Below are 15,491 nucleotides of genomic sequence, written 5' to 3'. Positions count from 1 at the left end.
TTATTGAGGACTGTAAGCTCCTGCAGCTAGAACCAAGTTTCTTCGAGTAAAATGGAGGTGTACAACTGGTGTTGATTTGGTCATATATGTTCCCAACAATAACTCTTGTGAATTCTCGGGTAAATTTATATGCCCCGTGGCTGTAGTAAAGTCATCAGTCTCTACATCTTCAAATGCTTTGACAGCATCCCATAACCGTACTGTATTATCCATTGAACCTAAGCGGAAATCAAAAGGAAACCATTTAGTAGAATCTGCCATATTTAAATTTCTGAAATGTCAAGTATGCTTTATGTATTTACATTTCTGGTAAAAGAAATCTGAACTTAACAACTCTATTCCCTCTAAAGAATTTCAAGCAGTAGCTTAACCTGAGAAGTCAATATACATGTAGGTAACAATCCTGAATCATGCTAAGGAGAAGCAAAATCCAAAACAGGACTTAACTTTGCAATTTTCAACATTCAGTGCTTCCGTTAAATATACAATTGACTCTTCACCACAAAGCCAGCTCTAGTCATTTACCTGATGCCAAAATTTCACCATCTCTACTAAATCTAAGTGAACAGACTGTATCAGTGTGTCCTTTTAATTCTCCAACCATCAAACCATGTCCAATATCCCAAAGGAGTACTCTGCCATCTGTTGCTCCTGTAGCCAGGAATCTCCCATTGGGAGAAAATGTCAAGGAATGAATTGGTCCCTAAAATAAAGTACATGACAAGAATCAAAAGTAAGGTTAAAAACACCTAGGAAAATGAGACAAAAGAACTATAACATAAACTTGAGTGGTGTTGACAGTATCTTTAAAATGTATGTCACTAGTTAATTTTAAAACTATTTTTAATCTTAACCTTGTGTGCTGGAATAATGAAAGTTAAAATACCTTGTGTCCAGTGAATATCCTTACACAGTTCCCATTCAGGACATCCCAGAGCCGCACAGTTCTGTCTGCAGAGCCCGTAGCAACATAATTAGAATTTGGATGGAATCTGGTACAATTCACATCAGCAAGATGGCCAGCAAATATCCGTAAAGGCTGATAGTGATCTGTAGCCCAGAGCCTTTTTAAAAAATTATTGAACACACAAGGTAATTAGTAGTTAACTCTGAAATGTCAAGTTCTATCCAAAATACAGAAACAACCATGTGAAATAATTAGCTGTAAGTGGGTCCCCCTCACTAGTTTACCTGAGGGAAAGGAGGATAGAATGACTTAGAGACTAATCTTTTGTGTTTTTTTAAAGCTATGCCATGCAGCTTGCAGGATCTTAGTTCCCCAACCAGGGATTTAACTAGTGCCCTCAGCAGTGAAAGCACCAAGTCCTAACCACTGGACTACCAGAGAATTCCCTAAACATTCTTAAAACAGTTAACATGGTCCAAAAGGTTTTAATTCTATAATCCTTTAGTTCTCTGAATGTACACTCTAACTCCTAGTCTAACTGCTAGAGTATTTTTCCCTAGTTTCGGCTACCACATGGTGGTTTACTCACCAAGCTGTGCCCGACTTTGCAGCCCCATACACTGAAGCCACCAGGCTATTCTGCACGGGATTTCCCAAGCAAGAATAACTACAGTGGGTTGCCACTTCCTTCTCCAGGGGATCTTCCCAACCCAGGGATCAAACCCGGGTCTCTGGCATTGCAGGCAGATTCTTTACTGATTGAGCCACGAGGGAAGCCCCCAGTGGTGGCGGGGGGGAGCAACCACAAATAATTTCAAACCCAAGCTACCTCATCCCGAACTTTTAAAGATATGACAGGGAAAGGGCTCACAGTGGCCGCAAAAGACAAGGTTTAGTATCCACTTGGGGAAGGGGAGGGCATGGACTCTTGGTGTAGACATGATTGCAGACAGAAATATTTCTGTCCCAAATTAGTTTTCAGATGACCTACAAATGCTGACATTCTCAAAAAGCTGATAATAACAGAAATGAAAATAAGTTGGCTGGGGTTTGTAATTCCCAACAAGAAACCATTCTGTTCGTTGAACAGGCCCAGTCCTAAGCTCATAATGTTCTTACCGAGCTACTCTGTCATGGCCCCCTGATACAAAATAATATCCATATGGAGAAAACTGTGTGTCCCACACTGGATAGTTGTGTCCTTTATATCCCACCAAGCAAGTAAATGTTTGAAGACTCCACAATCTAACAGTTCCATCCTCTGAAGAGGAGAGCAGGTAGTTCCTGAGAAGAGAGAAGGTAACGTATTTGATTCCTAGAATAACTTAGTTACCTGTCCAGTTTCTCTGTATGTTTGTATATGTTAAATATAGGTAACTGACTACTACATCTCAGTTTTAATTTATGCCTGAAATTCACAGTAGATAACAAGAGTTGAAAGTACTAATGTTGGCCATGACACTACATCCACTGAGCACCTACTGAATAAGCTTAGGTTTTTTTAAAAACAGTATCTATTAAGAAAATCACAGTTCTTTGGAAAAAACAAAACAAAACAAGAGGTAATGACAAAAAGTATGGTCAAATCAGGTCACCTGAAAAAGGCTTCTACTCTAAGTTTCGTAAAGATGAAAATCTTTATGAACGATTTCGGACTGAAAGCAATAAGACATAGATGGTATTACAAAAAAAAAAATACCCTCCCCACATTGCTACAGAATATTACGAGATCATGAAAAATAGACAAACATTTTCATGGGTTTCTAATTCCCTTATCAGTATTAGTTCTTTTGATTATACAAAGATAAATCTTCAGTTGATAGGTAATATGCCTTTAATAGCAGGAATCTGTTGTGAATCTGGAGATGACAGAAGACAGCTGCTGCTGCTGCTGCTGCTGCTGCTGAATCGTTTCAGTCATGTCCGACTCTGCGACCCCATAGACGGCAGTCCACCAGGCTCCCCCGTCCCTGGGATTCTCCAGGCAAGAACACTGGAGTGGGCTGCCATTTCCTTCAATGCATGACAGTGAAAAGTGAAAGTGAAGTCGCTCAGTCATGTCCGACTCTTAGCGACTCCATGGACTGCAGCCGACCAGGCTCCTCGGTCCATGGGATTTTCCAGGCAAAAGTACTGGAGTGGGGTGCCATTGCCTTCTCTGCAGAAGACAGCAGTAGCCACCAAACACATAGCAGGAACCCAAAGAAGCAATCCTCAACCCCTACTGGAGTTACACAAAACTAAAGCTAATTTTTATAACCAGCAAACCCTAAAGTTATGGATCCTGATTTTGTAAATTTAGCTACTATACACCAGTACCCCAAGATGAATTAGCAGAGGGCAAGATTCTAAAAGATAATGAATGATAGGCAACCATGGGATTTTTCTTATTTTCCCCAACATTTGCATAATGTTTCTAGTAGTTAACTTTCACATAACACATATATATTTCATATAACTTTCATTTAATCTCAATGTAATATAGCAATATTTAATTCTTATAGTTTGTATTTTACCTATCTGGACTGAAGCTGGCTCCATAGACGGGACCACTGTGACCATACAAGATCTTCAGCTCACTTGCTGTTTTCTCATCCATGATTCTTTCTAAGACATCATCAGATTCTTTATCTATCAGGCTAAGATCTAAAATGATCCAGAAATATTACTTTTAAAAAATACATTTATTAAAACAATTTAAGGCAATTATTTAATATATCAGAGTTTAGGAGAAGAACTAACATTTGAACTGTTCCTCCTACTTACCAATCACTATGCTAATGCCTTTAAATTAGGTGCTATCATTTCAGGGTACAAGAGAAGAAAGTGAGGTTCAGAACACTTAATAACATGCCAAAGTGCACACAGCTACTTAGCCTTGGAACTAGGGCTGAAACTCAATTTATCCACTAGATCACAATGTTTTACAAAATAAAACTACAGAGATATTAAAATAAATTATTGAGAATGTGTTATCTTGTTTAAACAATACAACTAGCAAGAAACTCTAAAATGTAACCCTGATCTTAGTTCATTTTAGCCATTTTTATGGCTAAAACAGAAACGTACTCTCCCAGTATTTAAGACTTTTTTTTTTTAATTTACAAACAATCATAAAATGTCAGATTTTTAACTTCAGGGAGTTTTCTAGCCTAATGCCCTCATTCTACAGATGAGAAAACTGAAGACCAGAGAAATTAAATCAGTCTAGCACCCCAGTCTCCTGATTGCCACTCCAATACACTTTTCACTGTTGGGAATGTTGTTAACAATTTGACTTAAAGTAAAATCAAGTGAAATTCTGCTAAGATCACAATGTTCTGGTATATTCCACAGAATAAAGATTGGTGTAAACTAATGATGAATTTGTATCCTGACAGGTCATCTCCATTACCTGCTGCTTGTTTGACACTACGAAGCTTTTTGGGTGTCACAGACCACACTCTGACAGTTGAATCTGCAAAACCTCCAGCGATCAAACTAGAATCATCAGTGACATCCACTGCAGTGAGACCCTGCCAATTAAAAAATACATACTAAACAATACTGTTTTAGGGGAAAAAAATTATAATCACATCTGAGAGAACACATAATGACAGTTATTTTTCTTCACATAATAGATCATTTGAGATTTCATTCTCTTTTGAAATTCACTGTTCAAATACACTTATATTGAGAACATGTCATAATTTACTTTTTGCCCTCCAAATTTGGAACGCATATATAAACAGTTTTTTTTTATTTTACTTTTTAATTGGAAGAAAATTACAATGTTGTGTTGGTTTCTGCCGTACAATGCAAATCAGCCATAATTATAGTACAAAGTATGTGTGATTATTTTTGTACTTCACTAAATATATCCTCAGCAGTCTGTTATAGAAAGTCTATAAGGATATAAAGAATTCTTATAAAAAATTTAAGTAAGTACTTAAGTTCAGAGAGCTGAACCACATAGCTTCCTCCTTTTTCAAAGGTTAGCAGAATTCTGATCAGTGAAACAAAGGATACATACAAACAAGATTCTGGTACCAACAAGTTGCTAAAGGTCTTTTAAACATTGTCTTCTATCTATTCTGAGCAATGTCCAATTCTTCTTTTCTAACTGCTATCTTGAAGCCATATCTATATCAAGACTTTAAATAAGAAAACTTCATTTTAGTTAAGACATCTAAGCTACTTTTAATGGTTAATCACCATTTTCCATGACTCTCCCAATTTTCTCCCAGAAACTACCCAATTATTTTACCAACCTGGTAAGCATTGAGGAATGTATAGAAACAAATAGAAGGTAAACAATCTGGCCCCAGGCGTACTCGTTTTGTGGTTTCTTTCATATTCATTATCTTATCCAATTTATCTGAATCTTTCAACTCAGGAAGAGGGATTCTGTGAAAGAAAAACAAACTGGAAATTACTCTGAATATTAAAAAACTGGAACCATCTATAACATCGTCTTACACTTACACACATGCTCCTGAGGTTTTTCCCTCACCTGTTTTGAGGTGGAGCATTGGGATCTTGTTTTTTACTTTTGGATCCAATACTATCTTTTTTAGGCTTCTTTTTTTTAGGTTTTCCTTCTTCATTTTCTCCTTCTTCATCCTCATCATCCAAAGGCACCTCAATTTCTGGCTCTTTTAATAAGCCAAAAAATACCTACAAGAGAGTCAATTTTTTAAAATTACTTTTTTGTTTATTGATACATCTTTTTAGTATCTTGATAGGAATCACAATTATAACAGGGTCATTTATATCCTGAAACCGATTCAGTACTTGTCTACCCGATAGACAGTCTCTCCTGCTCCCTTACTGACAGAACCCTGATTTTGTTGGAGCAGCAGCGTGCTCAGTTAAAATCATTTCTGTTCCCAGGCTCCCTTGCAGCTGAGAATGGCCATATCGTATCATTCTTGCCAATAAATGCATACACAAACATACTGGGTGGTGTTTTAGAAATACTGTTTTCCTCATAACAAGGGAGATTCAGCAGGTATATCCTCCCCCTTCTGCCTTCCTGGAATACAGCTGCAAAGTTGGAGCTACAATAGCCACCTATGAACACAATGAAGAAAGCCACATTCTGAAGGTGGCTCAGCAGGAAGTATAAGGAGCCAGGGCCCTTGATGGCACTGTGGAGTTCTCACACCAGCCCGGGAGGGCCTTCCTCTTTAATTCATTTTATGTGAAGAAAAAAACCTTACGTGTTTCATCCAGTGTAATCAGGGTTCTGTTAAATGCAACCATTCTCAAATCCTCACTAACATACACATCATCCTTAGAACATGAAACTTAGTATACAGCGTAAAATTATCCCCAAACTAGCTGTAAGAAAAACGTGTAAATTATGTAGATGGAAATGCAACAAGTTTTCATAATCTGCATTACATAGTTCTTATTCCCATACCTTTGATTTGTTTGCCTCTCGTTTAGCCTCTCCTGCCAAACTTCCCACCATCGCATCTATCTGTTGCTTACTACGCGGCATCCCATCAAAGATGTCAATGTAGAGGTGCTCCTGAACTATGTTCCATATCTGATTGTTCTGTTTCTCCTGAAGATGCCTCTTCAAGAGTTGGTACGAGTCTCGGGAAATACGCAGAACAAATTTACTTGTTCGAAAATCCAACATGGTCTCATTCCCTTTCATGTGTTCCTTTTTGGTAAGACTAGATAATACTCGTAGGTCATCCTGGTAATAACATTCCTGATCTCCATGGAACCTGTTTCAGTGATTTTAAAAAGGCATTTTTCAATGTAATCATTAAGGGATCTGCCTCTCCCCCATATATTTATAAACATCCCAGAATACTTTCAACGTAGTAGTTTGAATAATCCTGGACTAAGTTGTAGAATCAGAAGTAACACAATTCAAAATGATTACAATTCAGCTCTGAATTCATCCTAAAAACGACCAAGTTAATTCTCTAGTGAAATGCATCATAAACATTTTGAGGGAATTTGAAATAAACACCATAGATAAATGAAAGATAAGATATCCACCACTGGTGGACAGTCACATTTGAATGCCACCATTGGCAGAGATTTGAAAATGTTAGAATCTTATGTTCTCTCAAAACCCATTTTTTAAAACTTTTTATTATGGGAAATTTCAAACACATACTAAATTAGAAACTAATATAATAAACTCAACATACCTATCACTCAGCCTCTCAACAATAATCAATGCATGACATTCTCACAAAACGCATCATTTTTAGTGATTTCTTATATGCTTAATATCAGATATAAATATTAAACATCAGTACTTTAATAACACGACTAAAGAACAAGAATATGTTGATATGAAAGAGTAAGCACTCCCATTTACTCACCATTACCAAAGGCAATTATAGAAAGCTTTCAGCTTTGGTGCCAATTGCTAAATTTAAATGTACTTTTGTTTCTACAAATCTTAATTATTCTAATAATATAAAATGTAAAAATCATACAGTAACATTCACAAAGAGCAGCAAACAATGCAAAAACATTTAGAAAACAAATGAATAAAGATATTAGGACTTTAGCTCTGACACATAGCCAATAGATTCCTAATCTGTTACCTGTGTTAGCCTAGCATGACTCATCAAGATATGAATCAAGAGTTTCTAAGATGTGAATGAAATTAGAAATCTCAGCCTCTTAATTTTTGTATTAGTCTCTGCCGATAACCGCATCTGACCATGGGGTCCTGGCACGGGCTGAGACTGTTCATGACAAGGACACACAGAGTCAGTCCCTATGATATCCCAGCTTCCTAGGTGAGGGGATGGCCACACCATGAGACTGGAAGAGGAAGAGGCTTTTTAAAGACAGTTCATGCACGCCTGCCAAGTCACTTCAGTCATGTCCAACTCTCTGCACGCTATGGACCGCCACCCACCAGGCTCCTCTGTTCATGGGACTCTCCAGGCAAAAATACTGGAGTGGGTTGCCATGCCTTCCTCCAGGGTATCTTCCCTACCCAGAGATCAAACGAGCATCTCATATCTCCTGCACTTGCAAGATGGGTTCTTTACCACTAGCACCACCTGGGAAGCCCTTCTGATGACAGGACTGTAAGAAAAATTAGCTTAGAAATTCTGTCACCATCAGCCTTTTCTTTCAAAAACACGGAGCTACACAATGTCATGTGACAGCCTGGATGGGAGGGGAGTTTGGGTCCATGTATACAGATGACTGAGTCCCTTCACTGTTCACCTGAAACTATCACAACTTTGTTTGCTAATCGACTATATCCCAATACAAAACAAAAAGTTAAAAAAAAAAAAAACACTGAGCTATCAAACATTTGCTTTACATACCTTCTATTAGGCATTGTACAATAATGAATGAACATAACGGCACAGAAGCCAGGAATCCTGCGTTCTATCATTCCTCTATTACCACTACCTGTGTTACCTGACACGCCCTAGCTTCTGGGTCTATTGCTTGAAATGAAGAACTCTCATTCAAACTGTTAGGCACACCTCCATCTTAAACACTCCTTTTCTCTGGCTTCCATAACTCAGCACTCTTCTGGTTTTCTTTCTGCTTCTCTGGCCTCTCCTTTCATCTCTCTTCTACATGGTAGTCTCTTCTACTCTTTTTATTAATCTTCTCCTCCAAACGGTGGAGTTCCCTGAGGTGCAGGTCTAGCCCTCCCACTGACTTATTTCTATTTCATAGTCCTTCCTAGACAATCTTGGATTCCGTGGTGGCACAGACAGTAAAGAATCTGCAATGTGGGAGAGCCAGGTTCGATCCCTGGGTCAGAAAGATCCCCTGGAAAAGGAAATGGCAACCCACTCCAGTATTCTTGCCTCGGAAATCCCACAGACAGAGGAGCCTGGCAGGCTACAGTCCATGGGGTTGCAAAGAGTCGGACATGACTGAGGGACTAACACTTTCAAATAATCTCATCCCTATCCATCAATATTGCACCCAACTCCAATTTATGGCTCTAGCCCCCGCCTCTTCTCTAAGCCCAGACACTTATATATCCTCCATCTATCAACCTGACATCTCTTAAATGAGTCAAAGGCATAAACAAATCTGAACTCAAGATTATTCTACAATCTGACAAACCCTGCCCTCTTCCAGGGTTTTCTGTCTAAGTGAAGAGCATCCCTATCCAGCTAACGGAGCCAGATACCCAGGGATTATCAATTACACTTTTATCTCCCTTACATTTGTATCTAATCCTTCACCAAGTGTTTCATAAATATGTCTACTGCCCTTCACCAACACTATCACCCCCAGTCCAGTGTTTCTCAACATGGGTGCTACTAGTATTTGGGGCAGAACAATTCTTTGCCAAGTGTGACTACCTGCACATATTGGAACTTTTGGTTTCCCTAAGACACCTGATCCTCCAGTCAAGTTGATACAACAACCAAAAATACCTCCAATTCCAAATAGCCAGGAAGGAGGAATAATATTACACTCAGCTAAGAATCACTACAATAACTTCCAAAATAATCGGTCTATGATCACTTCATCCCCCCAATCATTGTTTGCCCCAACATAAAGGTCCTTTCAAAACATAAAATCTAATAAAGCATGGTTCTTCAAAAAAATCTGTAGCAAAGCTGTCTGTCCCCACATATTCATTTTTTTGTTTCTTCCTCCACAATAAAACACCGGAATACTAGCTGAGCACACAGACATCTAGGTAAAGACCATATTTCCTACCTTCCTTGGCCAATGACTAATGACATAAAAAAGGGAGAAATACTTGTAACTGCCAGGAAGGATGTGCACCCTCCCTGCTCACTCGAACACTGATCTGATTTCTCAGAGCTGGAGAGTCACCATGTACCACAGTGGAAACTGCATGACAAGGATGTTAGCACTACATGATCAAGAGACACAAAGGACTCCATACCAGTCCTAGAATGCCTTCCATCATGAGAAAGAGAAACAGACTTTTATTATACTCAAGCCTCTACTGTTTGGGGTTCTAGTCACTCTCATGTAATCTAATCCTAACACAGCTTCATACTGCTCTTAGTAGCAGCAGCAGTGCGTGCATGCTCAGTCGTGTCCAACTCTTTGCACCCCCATGGACTGTAGCACACCAGGACCTCTGTCCATATGATTTTCCAGGCAAGAATACTGGAGTGGGTTGCCATTTCCTCCTCCAGGAGATCCTCCCGACCCAAGGATTAAACCTGTGTCTCCTGCATTGCAGGTGAATTCTCTACTGCTCTTAAAAGCAAAAATAAAATTTTTATTTAGGCAGCTATTGTTTTTCAGTGAATCTCAGCCAAATCTAATCCCACCCAATATGACTAACTACTGATCTTAGGGTAAACAAAGACCCTCAACATGGCCTAAGAACCTGCCTGTCCCAGCCACTAACCAACCATCAAGCTTCATGTAGTACCAAACCCCATCCCCCATACTCTGCTCCAGCCACACTAGCCTTCTTTCACCTCGGGGCCTACCATGATCCTTCCTGCCACAGGGCTGTCACACAAGTTTTTCCCTTTTCTCTTCCTCTGGTTAACTCCTCTCCAGTCTTCAGATCCTATCTCAAACATCACCTCTAGGAGCCTTTCCTGACTTCAACAAGATCAAACCCTTCATTTTAAGTTTAGCAGAGGCACCAGGTACCTCTCCTTCATAAAGTATTTTTCGAGTTGCAATCTGACATTTGTGTAGTTACAGATGTATATAAACATTTTGTGTGTGTGTGTGTATACATATATAGCTATATATACATATTTTTTATAAATTCACATACTTCTCAAAGAATGATTTTGCTTCATTCTCATGTTGATTGTAGACTAGCTCCAAATACATGTGTACAAATAGGGGATAAAAGAGTTGGGATAGTTCTGCCCGATGGCAATCCAAGGAACATTCAATGAAGTGTTTCAGTCCGCTATAGTATTCTTCATACATCGTGGGGTCTCCCTGTTGGCTGTAGGCTGAAAGCACGGCACTGACATCTGGCTGGTCTTCCACAGCTACACTTCCAACTGTTTAAAAAATGAAAAATAACTTCAAGAAAATGACCTGACAAGCACCAAAAGACTAAGGCTGTTTTGTTAAGGTCCAGAGGAGAACTGTTTCACAGATGTTTGTCCCTCTCCTCTCAAACACTCTTCCCCGACACAATCACAAAATCTTTTAATGGGATTCAGTTTGGTTCAGTTACCCATCCAACACTTCTTTGGTTTGTCCACATCTTAAAATAAAAATTTTCAGATCAACAGCAAAAAGATTCAGCATTTTTCCTAGAGCTTCCCTATTTTAAAAACAAATTTTATAAAACATGGTATGTGCAAATCAAACAACGGTATTACTCTTCTCTCAAGGCTCAGTGCAAATGGCACTCACCACCACGAAGCCATGCCCTGGAGTAACATTCCCAGCCCTCTGAGCTACCTGAGTATTTTATAACTTTTCAGCAACACATCTTATCCTGTGTTACCTTCACATATGTCCATCTATCACTCCCTATAAAATACAACCATGTTCATGGTGGGAAGAACTTGCCTTTTATATTTCCAAAAGGTAAATCTACTTTATATGCTTAAAACAATTTCCATAACCACCATTTCAAGGCAAAAAGCATGAGTATTTATTTGTAATATTTCAATACCAAACAACGATACATCTGTCAATCAAATGAGGGTTTGTGGGAAATTTTTTTAAGTTGTGATTACAGTACTGTTATGCTCTTTACTGCACAGATTTTCAGTTTTTCTGGTTACTATGATGGCCTCTTTTCCTTTCTATTGGTTTCTCAGTTACAATCTGAAGGTCAAGTTTCTAAAGAGATGAGAGATTATAGCAAAATAATCAACCACATAATTCATCCATCTTATAGTTCATTCCCAAATTCAGATTCAAAAAAGATTCCTCTCAATCACATTTGCACACAGTTCTACTTATGGGTTACAGTGCTTATTCATACCTCACTCCTGGAAATGCTGCCAAGATTAGGTCTCATAAACACAGGTTAATTTGGCAAGAGGCTCTACAATGGGTAATTTAATTCAATAAACATTTTTTACTGGCTCAGGATCACCTTTGAAACTTTATGTTGTATATGACTTTTACTGCATGGACTTTTTGACAACAGTTGCTGAAGAAAAAGGGGAGCGGGAGCCTCAGGGGTCAGGGATAGGTACTTGGCATAAACTTGTCAGTGCCAGACATTTTACATATATATGAATCTCACAATAACCCGTTTAATAGAAGGAAAAAAACTCTCAAGCTTAGGAAGAGTAACAATCAGCATCACACAAGTAAAAGCAACAGAGACAGAAACTGAAGTCCAATACCTGTTCCTAAACGAATGGTTCTCAAACCTTGCCATAGATCAACATCTCTTGGAAGCATTTTTTTTTTAATCCTTAGAATATTTATTTATTTTTGGCTGCGTTGGATCTTAGTAGCGGCTCCGAGGATTTTTCCTTGCCGCATGCGGGCTCAGTAGTTGCAGAGCGCGGGCCTAGTTGCCCCACGCTTGAGGGATCTTAGTTCCCTACCACGTTCCCACATGCCCTGCGTTGGAAGGCAGATTCTTAACCACTGGACCACCAGGGAAGTCCCTGAAGCATTTATTTGAAAATGCAGATTCCCAGACTCCACCTGCACAAGATCTGATTCACTACGTCTGAAGTGATGCCCAGGAATCTGCATTTCTCTAAACGATTTGACACCAATGGTATTTAGCCTATATTTTGAGAAAGACTGGCTTCACTATGTACCACCACTCTCCAGCTGTGTGGTCCAAAGCAAATACCTTGGCCTTTCTGGGTCTGGTTTCTCATCTCTAAAATAGAAGTACTGTCTACCTCACAGTGGAACTGTGAAAATTAAGATAAACAACATGAAATATTTATAGTAAAAGTACGCTAGTACAAATAATGTTGCTGCATCCCTGCCCAAAGCTCAAGAGCCCAAATAAGAACCAAAAGCCTGAAAGTTCCCGCCTCTCCGCGCCCACCGTCCCCATACATCCTACGGCTCAATAGCTCTCCACAGCCTCTCGCTGGAACTGACAGCTCGGAAGAGGGTTTGACTGCGCAGCCGGCGCACTAGGGAAAGGGGCGGGCATGTGGCCCTAGAGGCGGGCCCAGGAAATTCAAAACAAGCCCGCAGAGGTGCAGGCCTGCCAGCCTCTGCCTTCCCGGCTCACTCCCCGCCGTGCCGGTCCTGCCTACCCCGGACCCAGCGGCTCACCTTTACCCGGAGCCACAGAACCTGTCGCTAAGCCCGAGACGGCGGCGGACCCCGAAGCGCCGCTGACCGGAGGATCCGGGGCCGAAGGGCCGGGCGCCGAGGCGGTGACCCGGCTAAGAAGCGCGCTGGCTGTCTCAGCGCCGGCGCTGTCTGCCTCTCCCGGGGCTCCGGAGCCCGCCACTGCCTCCTCCAGCAGCCGGGCCTCACGGCGCAGCGCTTCTTCGGCCTCGCGGAGGTTGCTCTGCCGTAGAAACTGCAGCACGGCGAGCAGAGTCTGTCGGTCGTGGGGAGCGCTGGCCTCCGGAGCAGCGGCGGGCACCGGGGCCGCCCCCGCCGGTGCAACGGCGGAGACAGCCACCGAGGGTTTGGGGGTCCCACCATCCCCGCCGGCCGACGACGCCGCCGCAACGTTCCCGCCGCCGCCGTTGGGGCCGCTGTTGGTTGTGCCGCCGCCACCCTCGCCAGCGCCGTCCCCCGCCTGCGGAGGTAGCAGCGTCGGCGGTCCCTCAGGCTCTAACTTCACCGCCACCTCCGTCTGCTCCTCTGCCAGCGCCGCCATCTTGCGGCTGAGCCACCTCGCGCCGTCAAGCGTGATTGCGTTTTCGCCACATGGAGGGCGGGGAGGAGCGTTTTACGACATTTCTGGAGGGCAATTTACGGCAGTAGGAGGGGCGATAAAGAAGGAGAAAAAGGAATCGCAGCAAGAGCAACTTTCAAAAGTGAGTGGCAAAAAGGCAGGAAGTGGAACGTGGGGGCAGCCTCTTGCATTTGCCGGATAATAGTTACATTTATTACAGACCAGCTATTTTTCAGGCACTGCGATGGACGTTTTACATTATGTGACCTTTAATTCAGCAGTCATATAAAGTACCATTATTCTCACGATACAGATGACTCAATCAAGACCTAAAGACATTTTTAAAATGCCAAAGTCACACAGGAGGAAAGCGTCAAGATTCAAAACCAGGTCTTTATCTTAAAAGCATATATCATTTACCAGACGGAGGCTTCTGAGTTACTGGTAATGTTTATATTTTTTTCTGGATGGCGGTTACTTTTCTTTTTCCCATTTATGCCTTATAAAAATTAATTGGGCTGCAAGCTCACATTTTGTGAACTTTACGCATATATGTTATATTTCAATAAAAACTTTTTAAGAACCTGAATTTTGTGATTGTGAAATGTGTATATGCTGTATTCGTGCTATGTTAACCATTATTACAAGTAGGCCGTATTTTAGTTGTATATTTTAAAACAGTATGTGCCATTTTGCAACATGCTTCATAGGTTTAAAAGCACTGCTGCATGTTTGAGGTCTTACGTTGTGGCTCAGACGGTAAAGAATCTGCGCTGCATATTTGGTCTTCTTTGACTCTCACAACGGTATGAGATAGGTGCAGACGAGAAAAGTGAACCTGGGACATGGGGAAGATCGAGTTATGTGAGGATTAAATAAGATAGAGTCCATGTGGTCGCAAAGAGTCGGACACCACTGGGCGACTGAACTGAACTAAACACATAATAAATAACTTGGTTATTTTTACTGAACCTTAAGCGGTGTTTTGCAAATGTTTCCTAAGAAAGTCTAATCATGATGTACATGGTGATCTCAAGACTGAAATATAAAACTAGTGGAATTTGACATAATGTAAGATTATGAAACATGGGTAGGGGCAAGGGCAGAGAGAGGGGAGGAGATGAGCATTTAAGTTGTTCAGTTTCTTGCTTTACTAGCAGTTGCACCTTCCTCTGCATCTCATTACTTTTCTCTATGAATTTGTATTTCCCGGAAGGTATCAGCTACCTTGTCTACCCAGAAGGAGAGGCTAAAGCCTAGCATTGGTAAAAGGTGAAGGATGCACCCAAAACAAGAAAACCTGTTATGTGTTGGCCCCATCACTCCCTGTTTATCAAGATACATGCACACGTGCACACACACATATCCTCAGAGGTTTCACAGTTTTTACTGATCTATCAATTTCAGTGCCATCTCTAGGGTTGAGTGTGATGGGAGAAGTAGCCACTGGTGTGAGTTTACAATCTTGTTCAGTTCCTAAGTTAAAATTCACAAAGCTAAGAGTGAATTTAGAGTTTGCCTCCTAAGGTAGGTAATTGCAAAACTGACCTGCACTACTCCAGGAGCAACTTGTAGTGTGGTTATTGACTACTGCCACTGAATGTACCTAGTCTGAGCTAAGGTGTTCTCTAAGTGTGAGATATGCGCTGGATTTTAAAGACAAAAAGAATAAAATGGCTCAATAATATTTTTATTGGTAACATGTTGAAAGGTATTTTTATATGAGTTAAATATTAAAATTAATTTCCTATTTCTTTTTACTTTTTTTGTGGAAATTTTTCTGGAGATTTTTATTTACATATGTGGCTCACCTTGTATTTCTGTTGGACA

General features: G+C 40.6%; 1 protein-coding gene across 1 annotated transcript; it reads right to left on the bottom strand.

Annotated features, from left to right (window-relative positions):
* On the bottom strand, positions 1 to 13,646 carry TAF5 (TATA-box binding protein associated factor 5). Its single transcript, XM_052661036.1, has 11 exons — positions 13,085 to 13,646; positions 10,632 to 10,869; positions 6,312 to 6,627; positions 5,400 to 5,563; positions 5,158 to 5,293; positions 4,302 to 4,422; positions 3,424 to 3,553; positions 2,027 to 2,191; positions 887 to 1,064; positions 526 to 703; positions 1 to 218 (listed from the first exon to the last, which is right to left on the bottom strand). The coding sequence occupies exons 1-11, from the start codon at positions 13,641 to 13,643 to the stop codon at positions 1 to 3; spliced, it is 2,403 nt and encodes an 800-aa protein (XP_052516996.1). The 5' UTR covers positions 13,644 to 13,646.
* Between the last annotated feature and the right edge of the window lie 1,845 nt (positions 13,647 to 15,491).

The sequence above is a fragment of the Budorcas taxicolor genome, chromosome 23 (genome assembly GCF_023091745.1).
Source record: "Budorcas taxicolor isolate Tak-1 chromosome 23, Takin1.1, whole genome shotgun sequence".
Classification (NCBI taxonomy): Eukaryota; Metazoa; Chordata; class Mammalia; order Artiodactyla; family Bovidae; genus Budorcas; species Budorcas taxicolor.
Note: the sequence above shows the minus strand (reverse complement) of the source record. Positions and strands in the feature narration are given on the sequence as shown.